This window comes from Prorops nasuta, unplaced genomic scaffold (assembly GCF_024137725.1).
Source record: "Prorops nasuta isolate Cenicafe-Biocafe unplaced genomic scaffold, Cenicafe_Pnas_1.2 PNAS00062, whole genome shotgun sequence".
NCBI classification, from domain to species: Eukaryota; Metazoa; Arthropoda; class Insecta; order Hymenoptera; family Bethylidae; genus Prorops; species Prorops nasuta.
Window position 1 is genome coordinate 223,990 of NW_027116859.1, and position 23,161 is coordinate 247,150.

The 23,161-nt window shown below is 37.9% G+C and overlaps 3 protein-coding genes across 4 annotated transcripts in view; 2 read left to right on the forward strand and 1 right to left on the reverse strand.

Annotated features, from left to right (window-relative positions):
• Positions 1-23,161, forward strand: part of Ip6k (Inositol hexakisphosphate kinase) — a 334,638-nt gene that overhangs the window by 155,000 nt on the left and 156,477 nt on the right. The window lies entirely within an intron of this gene.
• LOC136784663 (limbic system-associated membrane protein-like) overlaps positions 1-23,161 on the forward strand; it is a 203,605-nt gene that overhangs the window by 74,369 nt on the left and 106,075 nt on the right. The gene's annotated exons all lie outside the window — the stretch shown is intronic.
• Positions 10,134-23,161, reverse strand: part of LOC136784659 (probable cytochrome P450 301a1, mitochondrial) — a 70,804-nt gene continuing 57,776 nt past the window's right edge. Inside the window, exons 3-13 of one of the 2 annotated variants that reach the window (XM_066745493.1) lie at positions 18,260-18,444; positions 17,999-18,141; positions 13,905-14,017; positions 13,704-13,820; positions 13,562-13,638; positions 13,289-13,490; positions 13,052-13,208; positions 12,483-12,646; positions 12,325-12,403; positions 12,048-12,257; positions 10,134-11,972 (exon numbers count right to left, since the gene is read on the reverse strand). In XM_066745493.1, the coding sequence (XP_066601590.1) occupies positions 11,859-11,972; positions 12,048-12,257; positions 12,325-12,403; positions 12,483-12,646; positions 13,052-13,208; positions 13,289-13,490; positions 13,562-13,638; positions 13,704-13,820; positions 13,905-14,017; positions 17,999-18,103 (1,338 nt within the window). In that variant the 5' untranslated portion in view covers positions 18,104-18,141; positions 18,260-18,444 and the 3' untranslated portion in view covers positions 10,134-11,858. Of the gene's footprint in view, positions 11,973-12,047; positions 12,258-12,324; positions 12,404-12,482; positions 12,647-13,051; positions 13,209-13,288; positions 13,491-13,561; positions 13,639-13,703; positions 13,821-13,897; positions 14,018-17,998; positions 18,142-18,259; positions 18,445-23,161 lie in introns of those variants that run through there. The other variant, XM_066745494.1, reaches the window with a different exon arrangement.

A 23,161-nucleotide genomic window follows, 5' to 3' on the forward strand; every position in this document is an offset into this window, starting at 1 on the left:
GACACTTTTCAAAATAAAGTTTGCACAATTTAAAACTACCCCAAGGTACAAGTTATGACGTAATAGAGTATAAATATTTTATGATAAGAATTACAATATTAAATTTTAAATAGTCAATTTACAATATAAATTTATTAAAAATACCAATAATGAATTTGGTATAATAATTATTGCTTTAACCGAGACTCGGTATGAATAATACGATAAATGCTTATTCAAATAAAATTTTATTTTTCCCTCGATACTACGAACTATGATAAAAAAATAAATTTGAAAGTGAGATGTCACAATAAAAACCAACGAAGCAAATAAAATATTTAGATTCTTTTAGCAACAAAGCAAGCTGGATCGATATCAGGACCCTAATGCTTATTTACAAAAGTTGTCCCCTGTGACTTGCTCCAACACCTCTTAAATTTTTGACATGGATCACCGATACGCTCTGTATATATAGCAAATTATTCTATACTCGAGTGAATAGCTTAACATATTTTATTCAGAGATAGAAGAAGCTTAAATCGACATAATCAGGAGGACGTCTCGCTAGAAACTCGACAATTCTCGAAGGAACATAAATCACGATGGTATAGTCGGTTCGGATCTGCTCCCAATTCCCGTCTTAACATCACACTATCTCACTTCTGTGACACGAGTACTCTATTCCCAGATCTAATTTGATTGTATCGAACTTTAGGTTGGATTCATCGAAGGAGTAACGAAAAAGAAGGGAATAGGGATAAATGGAGGGGGTGGTGGGAAGAAGCAAGTAGAAAAAGTTGAGGAGAATCACCGATAGAGCAGAAGATGAAAAGTGTGAGAAGGGGGGGGGGGGGAGATGAGAGCGAGATCAATAATCGAGAGCATTTTCGAAGCTGCAGTAGAGAGAGAAAGAGAGAGAGAGAGAGAGAAGGCGAGGCAAAGCGCATCCGGTGTATCGAGAGAACAAAGGAATGCACTGAAAACAAGACGAGAGGGTTGGATAAGGGTGGGAGGGGTGGGGTGAGGGGAGGTCATTCAAGAAGAGAGAGCGGCTGGTGAACGTATGGCGTTGTCGCAGTATCAAAAGACGAGAGAAAAATGCGGATGTTTAGAGAAACATTGTAGCCTGGCTCAAGCATGAGGCTGCTATGAGGGGGTAAGGTTGAAAGCAGTCACTGGCTTAAAGAGAATAGGAAAAGCTAATCGGAAAAGGATGTAGCGATAAAGAGCAAGAGCTCGGAGTATCGAGTATACCATTTTCCTTCTGTTTCTCTCCTCTCTCACTCTCTCTCTCTCTCTCTCTTGCCATTCCTCATTCCTGTCTCTATTATAAGTAAGCTGAACAAAAGAAAGCAGCTCGCTTCTTATCCAGTGTTAAATTCACTTATTTACGCCATTCGCAGTTTGAAAAAACACTCCTTTCCTTCGTTGTATAGATGCACTCTGTGTATACGTATACTACACTATACACTTAAGTAGATTTACTCTCTAACTTTAAAAATAACATCAGCTAAATAGTGAAATATTCGTTTGCCTCGTTGAAGCTATAAAGTCATGTCACGTGCAGTAATAGGAATAAATATTTTTAGGAAGAAATAAACTTTTTGCAAGGTTATAATTCATAAAACCAGACCATCGTCAAGACCGATATAATTTCGTCGAGTACACGTCTGGTCACTGGTGGTCTTATGATTTATTAGTGTTACAGGTCTATCTCTTCTGCTTAAACTTTTATATTGATCCACTTTAACTTATGACTTTAATTTAAATTCAATGAATAGCATTAAGTATGTAAAGATGTGTAGCAATAAAAAGATGAATGTGACCAAAGACGGAAATCAATTAAAGCATAAATATGCGGCAAAGTTTGAACAAAAGTTGAAGCTTCGGCAAGTAATTGGCTTTTCTATAGGAGAGCTAATAAAGCTCGAGTAAAAATTTAAACTGGAAAGATCGCTGAGTGGAAAACGATGCGGGATATTTTGGTTTGAACTCTACTGTAGCGAATTCGATGCAGCATTTTCGCATAATGGAAACTCATAGAGCAATTTTGTTCGGAAGAACGAGCCATGTAGACTCCTCGAAGTATCTTTCGGGTCCGTTACTGATGAGAAGAATTCCTTTTCTAAGCGGTTGGAAAGCTCAGCGATCCCTCGTAACCATTTCAGCTGAAATATTCTTTTGGACCGTGCAGTTTCTAGCATAAGCACTCTGCGCAAGTGTATAAAGCTCGCATCGGCCGTAAATTAGCCGAGCCATGGCAAGAGAGCTACTTGGCCATTTTATCACCCATATCTATAGCCGACCGGATACAGTCACGTTAATTGGATTTTGATACTCACCTGCTTATCTCGAACGAAACGAAATCACCGGGCAATTCGGTGCCGCTTTATCCTCCGCACGGCCCATTTCGCAATTTTCTTCACTCGAACCTCCAATACACTCGTTAGTCCTACGTGCTGCACGCGTAACTATACTTAAACACCGCATCGTTCGTAAAATTAATGGCTCATTAAAGCACGCACATCATTTCTTCTTCCCTTGTAAAAAATATGCTAAACTAATGTTTTTTTTTACGACTCCATAAAAGTGATAATGGACCCTTGCAAGTCCGGTCTACGTTGATTCGTTATTACTCCAAGCTTATTGGCTGAGACGCTACGTGCTTTCGGTCCTACGCGATTTGCCGGGGTACTTTTGAATAATTTACAACGTTATGAACATTTTCGTGTATACGATACTTTGTCGTACGCTTTGAAAACAGGAGTAGTCTGGATAACGTGGATATTTTTAAATCCAATTGCACAGGTGTTCATTTCGTAGGTAAGGGCATGAAATGTTTAATAGTAGGTGGATGCGATCGTATGGAATCGATTGGCCCATTTGGGTGCACATTACGCCGCGGCAGAGCTGACATTATTATTCGTTCAACGGTGGGTAATTGGAGTAATCGAATGACTCGTCGTTGAAAATCAACAACCGACGCGTGTAGGGTAGCTGTGGCTGCCAAGCGAGCCAGAAAATAGCCGAAAGCTCTCTCAACAAGATGCGTGTTTGAAGAGAACTTTGCCGATTGTGCACAAATATCAAATTAAATCTTTGTAGAATCTGTAAACAGCTGCCACGTTTGTCAATAACTCAAATTTCTCTCGTCTCGTCAGTCTCTGCTCGAATATATATATATATATATATATATATATATAATATAAATATATAGACTTAAAAACTCATCAAAATAATAATATATTGTATATAGCGTTGTAATACTATACTGATTAATTCCTACTTTATTCTATGTCGGTGCAACAGTCCATAGAAACCGTAAATGGAACACCTATATATCTCGTAGCACACATTCCTTTATTTAAAGCAATCGTATATTTCATTTGTCTCTCAGTCACTGATATAAAGTATCGATCGTGCGTTATTCCGACGTTTTCCATAGGAAAATCATAAATTGTAATGGGAGGTATATTTCGCATGAACAACGATAACTTTTTGAAGCATGCTCGTATTTCTCCAAAGGAGCGATATATTTTGGGCAAGGATTTTCATAAAAGAATCCACACTCGTAAACAATAAGCGAAAGGCTCGATTCTCGTTAAATGCGAAATAATCAATTCGACGACAGATTTTACTTTAGAGCACTCTCGCAGTGATTTTAACAGGCAGGGTATTTCATTATTGGCGAGATAAATGTTGATCGAAGCTTCGATTCTGCTGGAGTATCAGCTTTAGCATTACGGGGGATCTCACATTCGTTGAGAAAAACAGAGTCAGCAGGTGAGAGATAAAACGGTGGAGAGCGCAGGTGTGTGTAAATTTGTAGATTTGCGATGGTAATGGTTGGAGGGACAAAGTGGGAAAGCGGAGGAAACAAGAAACGGTGAAAAGCTAGGGGGAAGGAGGGGGGGGGGGGGGCTGGAGAGTGGATATCTATCGAGAACCTGGATAGGCGCTCGATCGGAATCTATTTACCAGGTACTTAAGTGGACTGGAACTACCGTCCAGGATTAAATTGACCTGCAACCTATTCGCTACGGCATGGCACCACGAGGCTCGGTGTCTACTGGAAATCCACCCTTTTCCCCTTTCGTTGCAGTAGTTCTCGAAGCCTTTAGTCGCTGCATTTCCATCGTGACCAAGCTTAACGCTTTTCCTCAATCGGTCAAGCAGCGAAGCGCCCTAAATTCGATCGATACCCATCGTCGATCGCACGAGCCATCGATCCCTTTCACGCGCGACCCTTCCTCCTTCACCGGACCAGAGCACAGTGAACCTTTGTGATATATATGTATGAAGCGACTCCGCTGCTAAAAACCCAAACGATATCTAGAAATTGGAGCTAACAATTATCCACTAATATAAATTTAATTCTGCTATACATATATATATACTAATAAATAAAATTAAACGTTATTGCATGGAAAATATAATTCTCGTTTAGAGTCCTCTTTGTACCGTTCGCGCTTTGCTAGCTTGACCGTGATAAAATGGAACAATGTCGAAATAGCAAGCAGCATGCATGAATATTTCTGGCATAGGAAAGAAAAGGTGAAAATGAGCGTTATGAATTTTTCCTCAAAAGTATGAATAAATTCTTTTGCTTTGGTCTTGCGCGTATAGTTCCTCGAGCGAAGCAACAATTAATATATAGGACTTATTTCCGAGGAATAGCAAAGTGGTACGTTGGTCTTGGTTACGCATTAAGTATTTAATAAAGCGAAAGTAGGGCTTTGTTCTTTAATAGCTGGTCTTTTGGTTGGGTGGTCGATGAATCGGCCCGAAAGCGACACTCCGGCTAAGAAAGAACGGCTGCTATTTCGTGCAGGAGCTGAACAGAGCAGAGAAGAGCAGAGCAGAGATTATGCATTTATGCAACACGGTAGATTAAACGGAGTGCTTAGTACAACTTCACCCTTCCTCCCCCTCTCCCCCCTACAGATTCCTACGAACTTTGCCAACCCCTCCCGATGCCTACCAGCTAGCTGCCTATTGCCCTGTCTACCTGCCTTGTCGGCCTGCGTCTGACTCTTCATCCCCTTTTCTCCTCGTCTTTGCTGCTATTTCACCTCCACTTCTTCACCTTGTACTTATATACGTTAAACTATCTTAAGGAGACTACTTCATCCCCACTGCGAAACCTCAACCCACTGGAACAATCCTCCAAACTAACTTCCGCATGACTCTACCAGCAGGAACGACGATGACGAATCCTTAGTAAAATTTTAACGCTCCATTCCCGGGGCTTGCTTTATTTCCCCCACTATTTCATCCGAATAAACCACGAAATAAGCATATACTTGCGCCATTGACTCCACTCCCACCGCAATAACACCCACACGTTTCACAGAATTTCCCTCCCCCCTTTTTGTCCCTTTCGCCGTTTCGACTCAATAAAAACTTCTTATTTGTACTTCTCGTAATCTAAACGTCGTTTAAACCCAAGTTTGTAATTTGTATCTACGCGAGTTCCTTGAGTGTGCTTGTAAATTAACGAGAGCTGTAAATTGCGTTATGTTTCCTCGTAAAAAGCAGAGACGAGTACACGTGAGATCCAATGTTCTCCTCCCGGAGAGAATCCGATTCTCTAGCTGCCACTTGCCAATAAAAGAGGATCGAGCTTTAAAGCGAACTTCGCTTTAGATTTTTTTTCTATATGACATTTAGAATCTAGTTAGGAAAAAAGATGGTAAAATCCAGTATGAAACGTGGAAGGTAAATATGTTCGGTAGCGGTAGTTTCCACGTGTCTCGCGGCAGGTTTTTCCAGGAGTGAAAGAAACTTGCGCGCGAGTATTCTGGATACACGTATGTCTACCTATTGCTGAAGAGGTCTGATTCGTGGGAGGTGCTGTGTCGTGGAAAAGAATATCTTTTGATAAAGTTTTAACTAGTAGCTTCGAGGCTGAAACCCGAGGCTAGAACCTGCTCGAGAAAATAGCTCGTTAGAAGGGCGAGATAGGAATGAGAGCAAGTTGTGGGGGTGGAGTGTGCAGGAAAAAAGTCAGTGCAATTGGGTGAAAGCTACGTAGAGAGAGAGAGAGAGAGATAGAGAGAGAGAGAGAGAGAAATGGGAGACAAGTTTTCGCATATATGAAGGACACAGCAGAGAGAGGGTTCTCGTGAAAGGAAAGAGAGTATAGGCACACACACACACACACACACACACACACACATATATATAGAAGGGATGAGGATAGCAAAGTTAAAGATGCAAATGCTTAGAGAAAACGTAATCACCGCGTTGTCTTGTGCAACTCGACCTACAGTGGTGTTGGTACACCTCTCATCCTCGGGGTTGCAAGACTGGCCTGATACGGCTAATGCGAATTGCAATGTTGCATACATAATGCATCGGAGGGCTCGCGAGCCAATGTTCATAAGAGGCACGTGCTCGCGTCTTTAGAATCTCGTATATATGGAAGTCGTGCAAAACTGATGGGAGAAATAAGCTACGAGAATAACGCCGCAGGAGAAGCTTTATTGGTTCCAAAGTCCTCGCTCTCCGGTATCCTCCGGTAAGGACAAGGATCGTTGGTATAGTACGCGTGCTTTCGGAAAAGGCTTATTACCCAGCGAGCAGAGATGAGACGAAGCGAAAATCCTGACTGACGCCAGCATGCGCAGCATCGATGGGTTTTCCAGCGATATAGTGGTGCTTCCAGAGGATATCATCTGGCTATTGTCTGCGAGTCAGATTGATGGACTCTGCTTGCAAGAAGCTACATCGATCTCGCCAACTCGACGACTCGACGCTCACCAGTCGCCAGGAGAGAATCTTCCTTTCAACTCTATCAACTGCTTCCGTTCCAATATGTCTCTTTTGACACCCCTACCGCTGGATCCACTATCTCAATCTTTACAGCCTCGCTGGTTATCTTACACTCTCCTCCATTTTACAAAATGTACCATAAGCAACCTTTCATGCTGCTGAAAATAGCTTTTCCCGAATCTGCGAAATCTACCATTATTCTTTCTTAACGCTGTTTCATAAAAATTCCTGTAAAAAAGGTAACGCGCATTCGGTGAAGTTTTTATTCTGCTGGTACACACAATCAGTACCAGCTCTACGACAGGTATTTCGATCACCCTTTTACGTCACGCGAACCACTCGTGTAGAAAACATTCAACCTGGGCTATTCATATTTCAACTATGAATTCATCGACGTATACCTGTGTAGAATTTCTTATACAATAATTTCGATATAAATAACATGTTCACGACGAATTATTTGACAATTTATTACGGTATATCAGGACTCGGTTAATTCATTTGTGCTTTGTGTCGAATTTCACTGCCACCCAGTGATATTGTTACAAATGCTTTGAATAAACATGTTATTAACAAAGATGCATTAGCGGACCAAAGAACTGCTTTGTTTCGCTTTTCTCTGTAATCAATTTATTTACAGTTGTAATGTTTTGGAAAAACAATTAAAAGCTCAGGCTCGTTGTTCAAACTTTGATATTTTATTCAAAAATTTAATTAACAGGCATAATGGGAATGACCTAGCTGGAATAGTCAGAAAAATCTTTTATCGCGACGGGCTGTAATACAACGCGTTTTGTTGCTCGGTTCATGTAGAAGGTATACAACAAAGATTTGAATTAAAGATTTAGGAAAATGGCATATATTACTGATAGGTGCATTTATAATGCATGGCAATGCAATATAGTGTTGGTTGATACGGTCACTTTGCACAAGTAGCTCAGGCTGCGGAATAAAATATATAAACAGACGAGAGACAGCGTGATATAATTAAAGTATTAATAATTTGAATTCGCGTATATTCCTGCCAGGATATTAATTGCATTTAATGACAAACATTTTCAATGAAATTATTCGTTTAAAAGATTTCAAGCTTTATTGTCTTACAATGCAGTAATATCATCGTGCATAAACGAAGAGGCAAAAAACCAGCCTGCTATCGAGCTTTTAGAGACGAATATTAGGACATTATTTCATGGTTTTTTTTTAGAAGGCAAAAGTAATCGTTAGGAGAGACTTCTGAAAAATGAGTGAGCTTGCCGTAGCAGGTTGTAAGGAAGGTGCGAGTACATGGTATCTCGAAAACGCCGAATAGATGTTTGCTTAAGAGCATTCGCCATCCAAGAAAAGAGAGAGATATCACTTACATCGACGTGTAAGAAAACATGTAAGCTTACGTGTGTGCACAGAGCCGTTATACGAAAAGATAAGAAATGATGATAAATGTCTAAGAGTCTTGGGAATATTGACTGGAGAATAAACTAGCTGGATGTATGAGATTTTTTAAAAACAAAACAAGAATCAACGAAGAGAATTTCAATTTGCATTTATCAGTGAGAACTCGGCAGAGATGAATAAAATATTATCGAAGCGTCGAATGAGATTTAATTCACGGAAGAAGAGCTTTTGTCGGAGATATATATCTAAGTAGATAAAATTTTAAAAAGCTCAAGAAAAATTGGAAAGCACGGACGCGGAATTCCTGTAACGGAAAACGAAGATTCGAGCTCGTTTCAGCTTCTTTTCTTGTTGTTGGATCTAAAAAGCGTCGCGCGGTGCCTTCGAGCCTTCAGCCACGGTAAACAACCTCCCGTGAGACCATAGTTCAATGAGTTTCAGCTTGATCCGCCAGTCGAACACTCTCGACAAACGCAGAGGTCCAATATCGCGGTGAAGTGCAAGGCGTATATAAAAGGAGAAATGGGAGAACTGGAAGAACTGGTGGAAGAAGTGAAATAAGGAGGGAGGGGGGGGGGGGGGGAGGAAGGATGAGGGGAAGGGAGGAGAACAAGGCCATACAGGTTAGAAACGTGATCAAATGCCTTGCACCCTGTATTATATGAATTTCTCGACGTAATCGAGTGTGATCTCAACGAAACCGACAAAATTCATTTTTATCACATACATGAGCAGTTAGTCTAACAGTTAGCTTCTATGTGCAATCATAATTCATAATTCGCTCAAATGTTCCATAGTTCAATAATGCTTCGATATACGAAGGCTCGCTCACTAATACTCGTAAATTGTAAAGGGATCCTCTAAACGCACACACCCCGATATACATATACCTATATATATGTATATACTACTGATTTTATAGTTGTTGCTATTGTATACTATAACCTTTGTATCAATGGCCACGTTTCGAGAACCTACTCAGCTTTCACTGAATTCTGGCGATTGCATGTGAATATCCCTGAGGCTACTACAATTTCCCCAAATTATACTAATCCCGAGCTATTGGCCAACTGCCCTCTCACAGTCAAGAGGTAATATTTCAAAAACATATCCGGAACATAATCAGGTAGATTGTCCTCGTATATAGTTGAGTAATATCAATTTTTCACTTCACTCATTGTTTTTTTGTCTAGTCCCCGAAACGCATAGTATAGTTATCAAATCCAATCAAATGAAAAGTTACTTTTTCACCATTTTTTATTTGTTTTCCCAGCTAGCTTGTAACTACTTCGTTTTTTCTCCCTTTACAGATACCAGGCTGTTTGTATAGTCGATGCGGTCTATTTTATAGCTTCACTCAACTCGCGTTTAAAAAATCAAAATAAAAAATATCACGTCACAGAAATGACCAAAAACATTTGTTAATTATTTTTATGTGGTTAGCAATATATAAAAATAATAAAATTGTGACTCTTTAAAGCATAGCTTTTAGAAGAGACAAAACAATAATGTCTGACGGAATAAAAAATTATAAGCTGCTTTTATAAAATCCAGTGGTCTACAATTGGAAAAGCGTATATATGATATTAAATATTTAGAAGTCATGGACTTTGGTAAAAGCGTCGTATATAGACCGTGAATCTTTCAATTCCATTTGTAAAAAGTAATGAACCGACGGAACCACTTTCCTGATTACTTTCTTATTTGATACATTGCTAAATGAAGGGTAAAGTAAGAATGAAGTAAATGCAATAAACGAAACTAACGGGAATAAGTGTGATGGAAATAGAAACTTGTTGAGTGAGTTATATCGGAATATTTCATTTATCAGATTCTTCAAGAGGCCTTGAAAAATTCTACTTTCATTGCTCTATGATTCGATAATTTATTGTTCTTTTAACGCCATTGATGTGTATCCTGCTATTGAATATCTGACGAAAGTCAGTTTTTAACGAATTTGCTTAATTGTCCGTAAATTATTCTTTATTGCTTTATAATTTAATCAATGTTACTACTTTTACCGATGAATAAAGAAAATACAATGAAATGGATAGTCGTTAATGGTATTAAAAGCTTTTTCCCACTAACCATTGTTTTCTATTAGCTAGTTTATAACACAATTAAAAGTTAATTAACTTTTAACTATTGTCCTTTATTCAGGTTATATTAAGCAATTCATGTTATAAACTTGCTAATGGAAAGAACGTGTTGGAGCGTTTAGTACTTTACATACAATAATATTAATACATTTTATACAATTAATTAATCTCAAAAAATAAATGATCAAGAATGCTTCAATTTTGAGATTTACACTCTAAAATCATAAAAAGAGATTAATACAAGTAAGGTAGAGAGTGAGAAGTGAAAAGCTATTATTTCCCTTGAAGCTTTTACCTCGGAGAAGAAAGACGATCGAAGAAAAATCTCGCTTATCAGTTTTCCTCCCACGCGATCCCCTTTACACGCGTCATGTGTTCAAAATGAATAATTTCTTAATTAAAAGAGACCGTCACATGGATCAATAGTACTGAAAATATCTACAGAGTAAGTTGATAAATATATATCTCTATTATTATTATGGAAATTAATTCTGTTCCATCTTACAACACGAAATACATAAAAATTATAAAGCGTTTCAAATATCTGTAAACCTCTTTTTACAATAAAGCATTAATTATATTTAGACTTGTTACCTTATCGCTTCACCCCTAAAAATAGAAGAATATTTACATATACATGAACACAAGAAGAGACAGAAATACGAAATTACACATTTGAACTATTCAGAAGCAGTCTAAAAGTCAATTAACCTTGAGCTCGCGTTAATTTCTCAGCGGTGAAGAGACGAAGAAACTAACATTGAAGAATATTCAATGTCTCTGTCTGCTAAACGTAGTCTTAATATGATCTTAGAAATTCGGAGCTGAGTAATGCAAAACGCAGAGAGAGAATCCTTAACGCGTTACTTCATCAGTCGATTCTCATTCTTCATTCGGTAATAACCGTGGAAAGTAATTGTCGCTGGAGTAGATTCGTCCAAGTATATTTATCTAATGGAGCAACCAAGTATATTTTACATAATGGAGGATTGGAGAAAATAAGTGTGGATTTGGGGAAAGTTCGGATCAAAGGAAGAGGATCGATGGTGAATCTGAACAGTGGTAGTCTCTTTGTTGAATCTACTTAGTCTTTTATATTGGGGCCGCGGATTCGTATCCTTGGCCTTTTGAAGCCCCTATTCGAGATGGAGTTGTCCTTAGGTGTGAAGGAACGTGAATAGAATCGAAGAGGCGTTAAAAGCGAGCGGCTGCTCTGTTCAAATTCTCGCGAGCTTCCTTCATCGCTATTGCCATTAACGTCGATTGAAAATACATTGAGACGAGGCTTCTCGCTCGTTCGTTACAGCATTCACGTTAACATGCCATGAATAAAGAACTATCCTGGCTCCCTTCCACGCGCAGACTCAAAGCTGCACGGTTATGTACCGGTATCCCTGCTAATTACAGGAGCTTTTAGGTACTCCAAATGTTTCCAGCTTTTTTTTTCTCTTTCTTCCTTTGCGCTATTTTATTTCGGCCACTTTTCGCCCGGCAGCAGCAACGTTCCCATCTCCTATATGTACCATGCATACATTCACCTGCCTTTTTAATTCTACTATTAAATTACTCGCTAAGCTGCACCTTTTGAAGTTGGCTCTTCTTAAATCTTAGCTATTTTTGCCTATCTACGAATTTATATTTTAAGGGTGATGCTGGGATATGCAGGAGGGTGGTCTTAAATTGCAATGGTTCATGGTGCCAATATATGTCAAAGTTAGTGACAAGCTGAAACAGAAGCATAGGTTAAATTGTTGATCGCATTTGTGTGTGTTTTAAATAATAAAATGAATGGATATTTACTTGCGAAATTAAAGTTTCTATTTCCATCTCTGCTATTCTTCGTCCTATGCAAGATCTAGCTCCGTGTCCAAATGGCAAAGAAATGAATTTACTAATATTACCATTCCAATTTGGGTCAGACCTTAGCCACCTTTCAGGTCTGAATTCTTCTGGATTGTCGAAATATTTTTCCATATTTGACATTGTCATATGACACAATACTGCGCTAGTCTAGAATATTTTATAATTAATGGAATATTGTCCAGACGAAAATTCACGATTTTTTAATAATCCTTACTCCTTTTGGAATTTGATATCCACCAAGCACTGTATCCTTTTCAATTATTCGCTGATTACCAGGAGCTACTGGAATGATTCTAAATAGCAATTTATATTTTAATGTACGATCTTATGTTTCGTCTATAATTGATGGTCCCGTCTTATTAGGATAAATACCTATTTGTTTCCCTAATGCAAGCTCTTAAATATACAAGTTTGTCTTGATTAGCTGCAGTAATCTTTCCATCAGGGGCAAACTCTGCCAGCTCTTGGCGTAAGCGTTCTTGTTTTTCTGGGTTGACTGCTAGCATATACAAAACTTTGCTTACGAGTGCTGAGGTCTGCAAAAAAAGGTCTTCTGCTACAACTGATAAGTCAAATAAATAGAGGTGCCTATCTACCGAGTCACCCGATGGTTTTTGATGCCCTATCTTAAAATTGCACTTATCAACTTTTCTTTAAACCAAAACCGCAAGACCGCACAGGGATTTCACATAATTTACGAGTTCAACATTCGAAGACAATTATTACGATTTTGCTAGGTCTTTAAAGACTTTTGATAATAAACGACTGGTTCGACGAGAAGCGCGAACTCCGTTAAGACGAGAAAAGTTTTGGTTGTTTCACGACTTGCACTAATGCACTTCCGTACTTCCCGAACCAGACAGTTTATTCGTGGTTCCCTCCACCGATTGTGACAGTAACTTCAACATGGTAGAACAACAAACAATAATAATTACTCTTACCGTATCTACTCCCGCTTGAATCATATCCAACGCCATAACCAAAGCAACTTTTTTGTCGATTTCAATCAGCCTCTCGAAAATACTTTTCTCTTCATTCTCTCCTTTCGGATTTCTTTCTACCTCCTCCGTTGTGTTTATAAGAATCTTGTGAATCGTTCTGTTATATTGATAAATGCATCACTCTCCCATCATTATTATTACACAAAGTGTATTCTGTAAATGGATTTTGAAGCTTACTCGAAAATGGTATCTAGATGTTTTACATATTCTCTCCATCTTCTTGTTGGATAGTACGCAGAAAAATTAGGTACTCCGTTGAGAAAATACATCAAACGAAGAGATTCTTGTATTGCACGGATTATCTTTTGTGGCTCCGAGTCTTCTGCAAGATTTTTGCCTAGACAGCCTAATCTGGTATTTACAGCTACAAAACTTACAGCTGAAAAAAAGTGCAAGTATTAATATAAAACAAAAGAAAAGTGATTTTTAAATTTTCAATAGAAATCTTACATTCAAGACCCCATTTATTAAGCTCATTGGCAAAATCATCAGGCATTTCATTTTTGTCGTTGCGAATATCTTTTATCCTAAGAACATAACAATTTAATACTCGAAACACACTATATCACAAATTATATTTGATCATACCTACCGTTCAATAAAATCCTCTGCAACTTTATTGATACCAGCCAAATATTGTTTAGTCACTTGAGGTTTCAGCATAACTTTATTAACGATCTTCCTAAAGTGTTGCCATTCTTCTTTCTGCCTACACATGTATAAAATGTCAAAGCGTGAGAACTCTTATCCAATAAAATACTGTATTATTATTATATTAAAAATTACACATTACGTAACAGTGATCCCAAATACATCTTGGAAAAAATCATTACGCAATTCCTTCCTGTACCGCAATATACTTTGCGCTCCATTTCTCACAGGCATTGGGCCTGACATTCTGAAGACCTAAAAAAGATTGGCCATTGGTTATTCAGTTGGAATCTTAATTGGTAGGAGTTTAATATTATAGAATGTAGTACAACGTTAATTGGGCAAGGTAAAGCATGAGTAATGATTCTGGAATAGGTAGGTCGAATGTTCGAGAAGCCGGATTTAATTATAGCGGAGGTCGTTATAGGAATTATTTATGATCATTATAAACTGATGATTGATCTCGAGTGTAATAGGATTTAGCTCAATTTACAGTGGGAGACAGATCGATAAGGTGCTTCAAAGTTTCAATGATTGTTTCGAACTGGAAAGGAGTCGAAGCTTTGTTAAAAATATCGAGCTTCCTTCTTCTGTATATATTAATTTGCACGATGATCGAAGAACAATTTGCACAATGGCATAAGAGAATATCATGGATAGAAACGACGATAGTTAAAGCTTCCAGTGCGATGATTTAATTGAACGGTAAGGGCGTTTGTTTATCGACTCTAAACAAGCACCGAATCGGCATGACCATCGTCCATCTTCCTGCAGTGCTTACATTTGCGAACGTGCTCACATTCGCATTAGTTCGACATCGTTAAAGGCTCTGTTCTCTAAACTCAAACAGACGTGCCACAACGAAGTACTATTCTCCTTTCGGAGCATGCACAGATTTCGACTAAAATTTTCACGTTGAATCGATCATACCATTCTCTTCTTTGGGCTATAGTTAACCACCGATCCAATCTGCATCACCCAGCAACGATTTCCATATCAAATCTGCTTTTGTCCTCAGCTTCGATGTAATTATCGCCTCAGCTAGGCTACTTTTGCTCTTGGACAATTTTCAACAATCGTATTATACTCTACTATATATATATATATATAGCTTTCCTATGACGCACGAGGAGTATATCTATATATAGGTTAAGGGGGGACGCGCAGACACATCCTGAGAAGCTTTAAGGATCTTTCATTCAATCTGTAAAGCAAAAAATCCTGGAATTTGCATCTTATTATACAACTTCGGAAAAACCTGTCTTGTCGTTATCGATATCACAAAGTAGAGATTGGCTCCTCAAAAGCATGAGCTCTAGTCTTTAAGATAAACGAGATTTATCGAGAATACAAAAACGTTGGACAAATGCAATGGTGCACTCGCTTGCCAGAAGATCACTCGCGATATCTACCTCGATATAGTTGATGGATGAGAATTGTTTTGCATATTTTTCACTCCCTTTCTTCTTTCCCCATACACCTCTCAACTTTTATATCAGTAACGTGCTACACGAGTCATTCTAAACGAGTGAAATGTAACAAAAAATACTTTTTCGAGTAATTCGATTTAAAACGTTTATAGTTACATGGTATCCATTTTCCATTGTTTTGTTGAATTTTACTTCTGTTCTTACCGTAGATTTTACGCGAGCTTTGTGGTTTCGAGTGCATTAAATGTTTGCAATTACGGTTATTGCAAATGTAAAATGTTCAGTTATTGGATATTAACACCATGAATTTCGTTTATGCAAGAATATATGCAAGGAGAATATTCACTGTTGGGATGTTTCTTATTCTTCAATTTGCACTTTAAATTTCAAAATTTTTGATAGTTCTTCTCTCTTTTATCTATGAAAGATACGTTCATTTAAAAATCATGAACAGAATATAAAATTGGCACATGAGAGCAAAGTGAATTTTTTGTTGTCAAACGCGTTGAAAGAGTAGATGGCATTGTCTCTTCTTATTTGAACTCTGGAATTTACATCTATGTTTATTCTACTTGTTCAAAGTTGAAAGTGTAAAATAAATGATTGAAAAAGGTATGTGAATGTGTACATGCATACAAGTACAGATTACTTGATTTATCAAGATCTAACTTTTCTTGGTATACAAGTGGCAATCCAATAATGAGCAAACACGGATCAAAAGAGCCCCGAAAAGGAACTTCGCCACTGGCGAGGAGAAACCTGGAAGGTCTTAACGATGGCTCGCATCCCCTAATTGACAGCTTGGAAATTCTCGAAGGAAAGAACATTTGCTCGAAATTAATGGTTATTAGAGATAAGGAGAATCATTATTGGACTTCGTGGCTGAAACTTAGTTGGGGAACACCTCATCGATGGAAACTCTGAATCATAATAACAAGTGTAATTGTAGTTTTTCAAAAATAAGTTGGATTCGCGTATCAAAAGTTTGTAGATCTTCCGAAAAAAATACAAACGAGTCTAGCTAGTATAACACTTATTCGAAAATATTGAAAAGCCGGAGGATAAGGGTCGAGTACTATAGTTGAAGTACGAATGTCAACTGACAGAGGCAAAGTCGAAGCTCTTTAAAATAAATTTCTTGAATCCATCGACCTGTCTACAAGTCATCAAGCAAACGTAAGACAGAAAATAACTTGGAGTCGCCCGATTCAACTTATCCAAGAGCTCTGATTTTAGTCTCGCTCATTTTCGTCAAGATGTATGACCTGGCAGAAACGAATGACGTAGTAGAGAATCCTGAAGTGGAGCCTGTCTCAAGTTGAACTTCTCAACTAAAGTTCCAAGTCTCATCGTTCCTATTGCCAACAAATTTTCTGACACACGGTGAGCCACATCGTGACCTCGCTTGATTCCAAAGCACACCAGGGAAAGGTCTTCAAATTTTTATTGACCAGCAACAAAACGAGCGCAATTAGATTCTTCCCAAACTCGGAAAGAAACTTTCGTGGTGGAAAACAAACTTCCCAATACATTTATTTCTGACAAACTTAACAAATGAGATACAAAATATTTTACAGCATAAAAGTTGAGCACGGCCCTAGGGGCAAACTGTTTTTGAAAGCAGCGTGTTAAATTCCTTGTCAACGCAATAAACGATTCTCTGTAAAAAATGCGACGAACAAACTTTCGTCGCTGAAACTTTGTTCATCGTTAAATCGTGCTAATTAACCGAGCGAGGAGAGAAAAGGAGACGTTTTATCTTGCGTGTGGACTGAGAATTGTATTACGAGGGCCGGTCGTTAAGTTTGTAAATGAAGTCGCTTACCGAGTGAAATAATGCAGTTACAACGAGAAAAAAAAAACCTGTGTCATGTGCCAGCAATGCTCTGTGCAAGTTACAATAGGTACAGCTTCCGATAGAATAAGAGCACCTCGCGCGGCCAAGCCGTGATCACCACGACAGCAGAATTAGCTGTCTCGACAAATCGGTCGAAATGTGCCCAACAGACCGGATAATGCGCGCCAATCTCTTCGTTAGTTTCGTAATCCAGCTCAGAGTTTCTTAATTTCCCTTAATCCGATCTCCCAGTTTCTCGCCGAATCGTTTTTCTCCTATCTTTCTTTTTTCTATAAATCCTGACTTACACCCAGAGATAATTCCGCCCGAACTGCATGCGATTCACCACGATGTGCTTCGGCTAAAGTAAGATTGAAAATTATTTCTTCATAAACGCTCTCCACCCTTCCAATTAAACCTCCTCTGGATTCGCAATTTACCACGGGTTTTGCCTTTGAGAATAACAGTATGATAGCCTCAAACTCGACGAACCATCAGCTAGAATCAATAGTCTTAGAAAAATAACTTTCTACATTTTCATAAATTTCTCTCTTGCGAAATCAAGCTATACGCCTCCCTCAGGATTATTTTCAAGGGAAACAGCTGGTTTATAGCTGTTCAGCTGCTGGTGGACGGCAATCAACAGCTCGATTCTCCAGCTGCCCGTATCACGCTTAAGTGCGAAAAGATGTTTCGAATGCTCTCCAAAAGGTAATTCGTTGTTTTTCAGGTAGACAAAAGCTCGTACAAGAGAATAAAGGAAGAAAGGAAAAATATTCTCTTGGAATTCAAATCGAGGGAAAATGAAAATGTAATAATAATTTACTATCAAATGCATTAAAAGGAGTACCTATATATATATATAACTACTGTTTTACGAGACTTTTGTTTAAATAAGTAATTCCAAAAGCATTTAGGTTCTCCTCTCAACAAAATTTAAAAAAAAATAAAGAAATTACGTTCTATTACCTGTTCAGCCAATAAAGGATCGAATAAAAACAAAGTATCTGTTGGTTGATTTAGCATTCCTGGTAACCTTACGATTGGACCAAATTCCTCGTACATATCCTTCATAAGCAAAGTGTAGTCCGACGATGCCTTATAGTACTTTCCTGTAAAATGGAGATACGCTACGTAAGTATATAGATTTGTAAAATGTATAGCTATCGATTGAATATCGTTGGTGAATCAACGTTTTATCAATGTTATTGCGAGATTATCCAAGCTTACCAATGATAGGCAGAAATCTATGAAGGTTTCCGATAATCGGAAGTGGCTTTGGACCAGGAATCTCCTCCAAGCTTTTGGCCTCGTTCCATGGTAGAGTTTGTGGGTTACCTTCCTCTACTGCAGGACAGCCTTGGACAGTATCAGATACGAGCCTTACACTTGGACGTACGATTTTCCCACCAAACCTACGCAACATCATGAATTGTCTACACTGATCGAGCTGTCTGCGACCAGCAAATTTAAACCGAATCAACCTTGGCTTATCGCGATTGATTATATATATATATACATTTCTTTGACGAGATACTGGTAGATCCCGGATTATCTTCGCGTTATATCTCAACAGAGCTACAAAACACTTCTTTGTATCGTAAACGACTGATATTGATTTGCTCGAGAATTTTCCTTTTTCCTAGAAAATAAAGAATCCTGATGATGGGGAAAAGATGCGTGGGAAGTGGTCATCGTGATGAAGCATTTATTTTCTTGCTTTCGAATCTTCCTAACCATGTACCTGACAGTTCAGAGCTTCGTCTCTTCACACACAAAAATACGTATCACGATAACTCTTCCTCAATGTTGATTGGATGAGAAAAATTTTCTATGCTATCAATGCATTGACCCTCGACTTTTTCTTGCAACCTCTGTTATCACGAGTGTCGTCATTATTACTGAACAAGCGTGTACAAAATGGTTAAAACGTCTACGTTTTTTAATCTATTTTAATAGCGATCGATCTTTTGTGGACCAATTAAAATTCGTTATCGCTTTTGAAAAGATATCATTGATAAAATGACTCAACGTAACAAGCTTCTTTGTGTACAGATTTATGATGAAAGAAATTTTATCTGCTAGATAATTGTATAATATATTTTTATCTGCATATAACAAGAGATAATTGTCAATAATATTGGCCTATGGAGAAGCAGAACTCGGGTGTGAGAAATATTCGATAATAGGTCAAAAGTGCTCGTGCAGGACCGAGACTGCTCGTTAATTTGTTTCATAATGATTTTACAGGGGACATATACAGTGTTCGTTTATCGTTGCTTTAATTAAGTAACAAAGTGGAAAGTCAATTAATTCAGGATGGCAAACTGTCCATACGCGTAGGCTCGACCATCTTTATCGCAACGACCTATGGAACATCCAAGTGCACGAAATAATGGAACGAAGTTACGTATTATTAACTCATCGCTGACTCGCAGTACCTTTTTGCCTACTACTAATTTGCACCGGTACGCAGTCATGGCGTGTCCTCCAGAAAGACAAGATTCTAAGTTGCGTCAACTAAACTCAACCCTTCTATATTAGCAACGATAATGAACTGCAAGAAAGACTTAATTAAAAGGAAGAGATACTGAAGCATTGGAAAAGCAAACTCAAGAACGCTGACAAATCTCTGAAGAACATGGTTTAAAATTAAACAATTAAATTTATTAATAAAAAGTATTATTCGATTTCCAACATGCAAAATTAAGATGGAACAGCCTCGATATTTATATATGGGATTAATTACGATAATAATTATTTGAAAATTAAAATATTAACGCAGTAGAAATTAACGCGAGATCTTCGATAATAAAGAATGCACCGAGGAATGTATGAAACGTATGAAAGGAGTGAGTTTTCCACATATATGGTATTGCGTAATTTAATTTGGAATTAAGAGCAAATGCGAATAGTTATAGACACATACATGCCTCTTATATCCGTTTCTTCGTGGTAGATACACGTGTTATTATACGATTATAGATTAAACATCCCCTCTGAGGGATTTGCAGAGGCAGAGGTCCTGTCCAAGAAAGCGTCCATAAAGGTTTTACGAGAAGGACGCAGATAAAATATCTCATTACACGGAAGCTCGGCTGTATATCTTCATACGCGACGACATTTACATTTGCTGCCTAATTCCAAGCTGGTAGCGTATATTTTTATCGTTAAGTTTAAACCACTCTCACTTGTATATCTCGGTTAGCTATCCCTGGGAATCTCGGAAAAATACGTTCTTGCGTATATTATTTTGCTCCCTTTATGTCCATATTCGAGTATATTTAAGCTTCTTTATATAGGTGTTTACTTGTGTGCGCCAGTTGAACTAAATTTTGCAGGTTGCTGCCGCTACAGGCTCATTTACGTGTTGACGAGATGAAGCGTTTCTTCATTAGACACCCTTAATTAGAAAAGTTTGTCACGACACGAGCTCCTACAATGAAATTTTCCATAGGACAAAAGAACGCTCGTTTACGCTTATGCGGGTAACACGATAACGAACTGAAGACTCGCAAATTGAGATCACTGAACGCAGTGGATATCGTTAATATTTTATCAGAACGCGGATCACAATCTTTCGTAACAGCGCGAGCAAATAAAGATGAGACTGAATGAAAATTTCCGTGAATAAATTATAGCGCTCGAAAGGGAGGAAAATTAGAATGAATCACGTTGAAGCATACTGTCTCGTAAAGAATTTAATGACTGTGACGAGGGTAAAATTGAAGTTTGCTTTAGCCGATAATCATGCTCGGATTACAGGCATAAAGAAAAAGCGCAGTCCACCTCAAGAGTTGTTTTACCCGACTCATGCTCGCTCGTTAATCTTACCAATTAACTAGCAAAGGGCCCAGACTCCGAGAGCTACATTCAGGAGACGAAAATCCCGATGACATTGGACGAAACAGGAAACTCGAGATGAGGAAAGATGAGATCATTTGAAGGGCCCTTTTAACGTCGAGCAATACTACCTCACTTTTTATCATTATCCTTGCCAATTACCGCTTAGCAGCTTTTATCGTTTATCATAAACTTTGCAAAATAAAAACATTCATTCTTATAATTAGGGCTTTGAAGAAAAACTCGCACAATTAGGCAGCAATGGTAAAGCTGTTAATTAAGATTTAGCATCGACCACCAGGGATCATTAATCTTTCCTCCCACAAATGAAATATAATTCATGCCATGGTATTGCGTATTACCACGATCCAACAGGGGCTGAACAACCAAACCAGCTCTTCAAAAATGTGTTTCATGATTTAAACGCCCCATGTTAATGAGCTCCCAGCGGAAAATAAGGGCAAAGAGGTTTTAGTTATTAATGGCAAAAGTACTAGACCGTCAGTCAAACAAGTCAAACTTTACCATGATATCCTTGTAATCTGCTACATCCGTTGCAATATGCGCTTGCAACAAAAAACCTGTGTACATTGCCAGTGCCGCTGTACTAGCATCGCTCCTTGTGTATATTTACGATAAAAAAATCAGAAAATTAACACTTTTTTCGATAGGTATACATTTGCACCAATTTTTCTGGGATTGTGTTAACAATCTTGGGCAGATCTGTGCCACTCAATTTTCATTATGAATTTACAGTTTTAATTTTACAATATGTTTTTAGAGTAATAAAAGTCTCCATTAATTCCTTTAGAGTCAAATGTAATATTTTACAAAGACAGTAGCTATAGAAAGCTGAGTTTCCTACCAACTTTCTTTATATTTTTACCAAAATTTTTTACAGTGTACATACAAAGACGAGCTAAAAGGAGTTCATATGTGAGTGAAAAGAGTCTGTTTAAATAGTGTGGTAGCTGCGCGAAATCTTTTTTAAGCCAATGCAAGAGGAAGTGTGAAAAGAATGTAAATATGAAATACCAGCATACATTCGTTTGTAATATAATGGTGAACCGGTGTGTTCCAAACGAAACTTCTTGAAATTCGTCAAAAAGCTTCCTTCTGTCTCTCCCAAGGAAAATCTGCTATCGAGAAGAAAGAGGGGACAAATGATAAAGGGGGAAAGTGAGCAGGTTCTGAGAAGAATGACGATAAACGATCTAAAGTGGTCCCTTCTTTAAAAGCTCACCACGCGCTTCCAAATCACGCAGAGGTCAAACAGACTTACAAGCTCACTGAACCATCGTACAAAAGAGTAACTTATCAATTTAACAAAGGCACCTTTTAATTTTCTTAACCTTTCATAATTTCCCCTATAGAACCCCGACCCATAAAACAAACACGAATTAAATTACCTTTTTGATTCTCCGCGGTTAATGAACGCGCTGAAAGCAATGAAAACTTGCGAAAAGCTAGCCATTCTTGAAAGACAGATTGTGGAATTTCTTGGTTTTTTTCGAACAATTTCTATAATTCAATTAAATTCAGGTTAATGAATTTATATAGTTTTGTCTAATTAAAAAATAGATCGGTATTATGCATTACTATAATTCTGCATGTTTCTAAAAATAATTATTGAATCGAATTAGATGTACGCAGTTATATAAATGTATAATATTTTCTGTAACAAGCTGAAACGCTGCTCTTGCCTGAAACGGGATACAGAATGAATTATAAGCGGGCTTGTATTTAGCTGCTGCAAACAAATCCCGTCAGATACCATGATAAAATCTATGTAGCTCCTAGCTGTTCTGCTATGTATTATCTTAGGGCAATTTATTCACACCGATATTTCCGTGGATTGATGCGTAAGCCTGTAATTTTGAATTTCGTAATTTGCTTGTAGCGTGCAATGGGTTTAAGTTTTGTACGTGGCATTCGGAAGCTATCAGGAATAGTTTGCTGTAGTTTAAATTCTTGGGAAAATTATGTAAGCGTGTAATAAGGAAAGGCGGGTGTAAATGTTTGCCAAGGCTGAACATTTATTTTATCATTTATTCGTGAGATCCTTTGTCATTAATAAAGAAGAGCAAATACTGTTCCATTATTATAATTGGTCATAAGTCACAGAAATCGTATCATCGTGGAAAATAAGAGCTGCACACTTTTATTCCTCATTACTTACAAGCTTTATTTTTGCATTTCTTTATAAACCTAGATTTATTTTATACTTTGCAGTCGTTTCTAATTAACGAGAATCGATTGATTAAAATTAGCAATGGTGACCCAAAGATA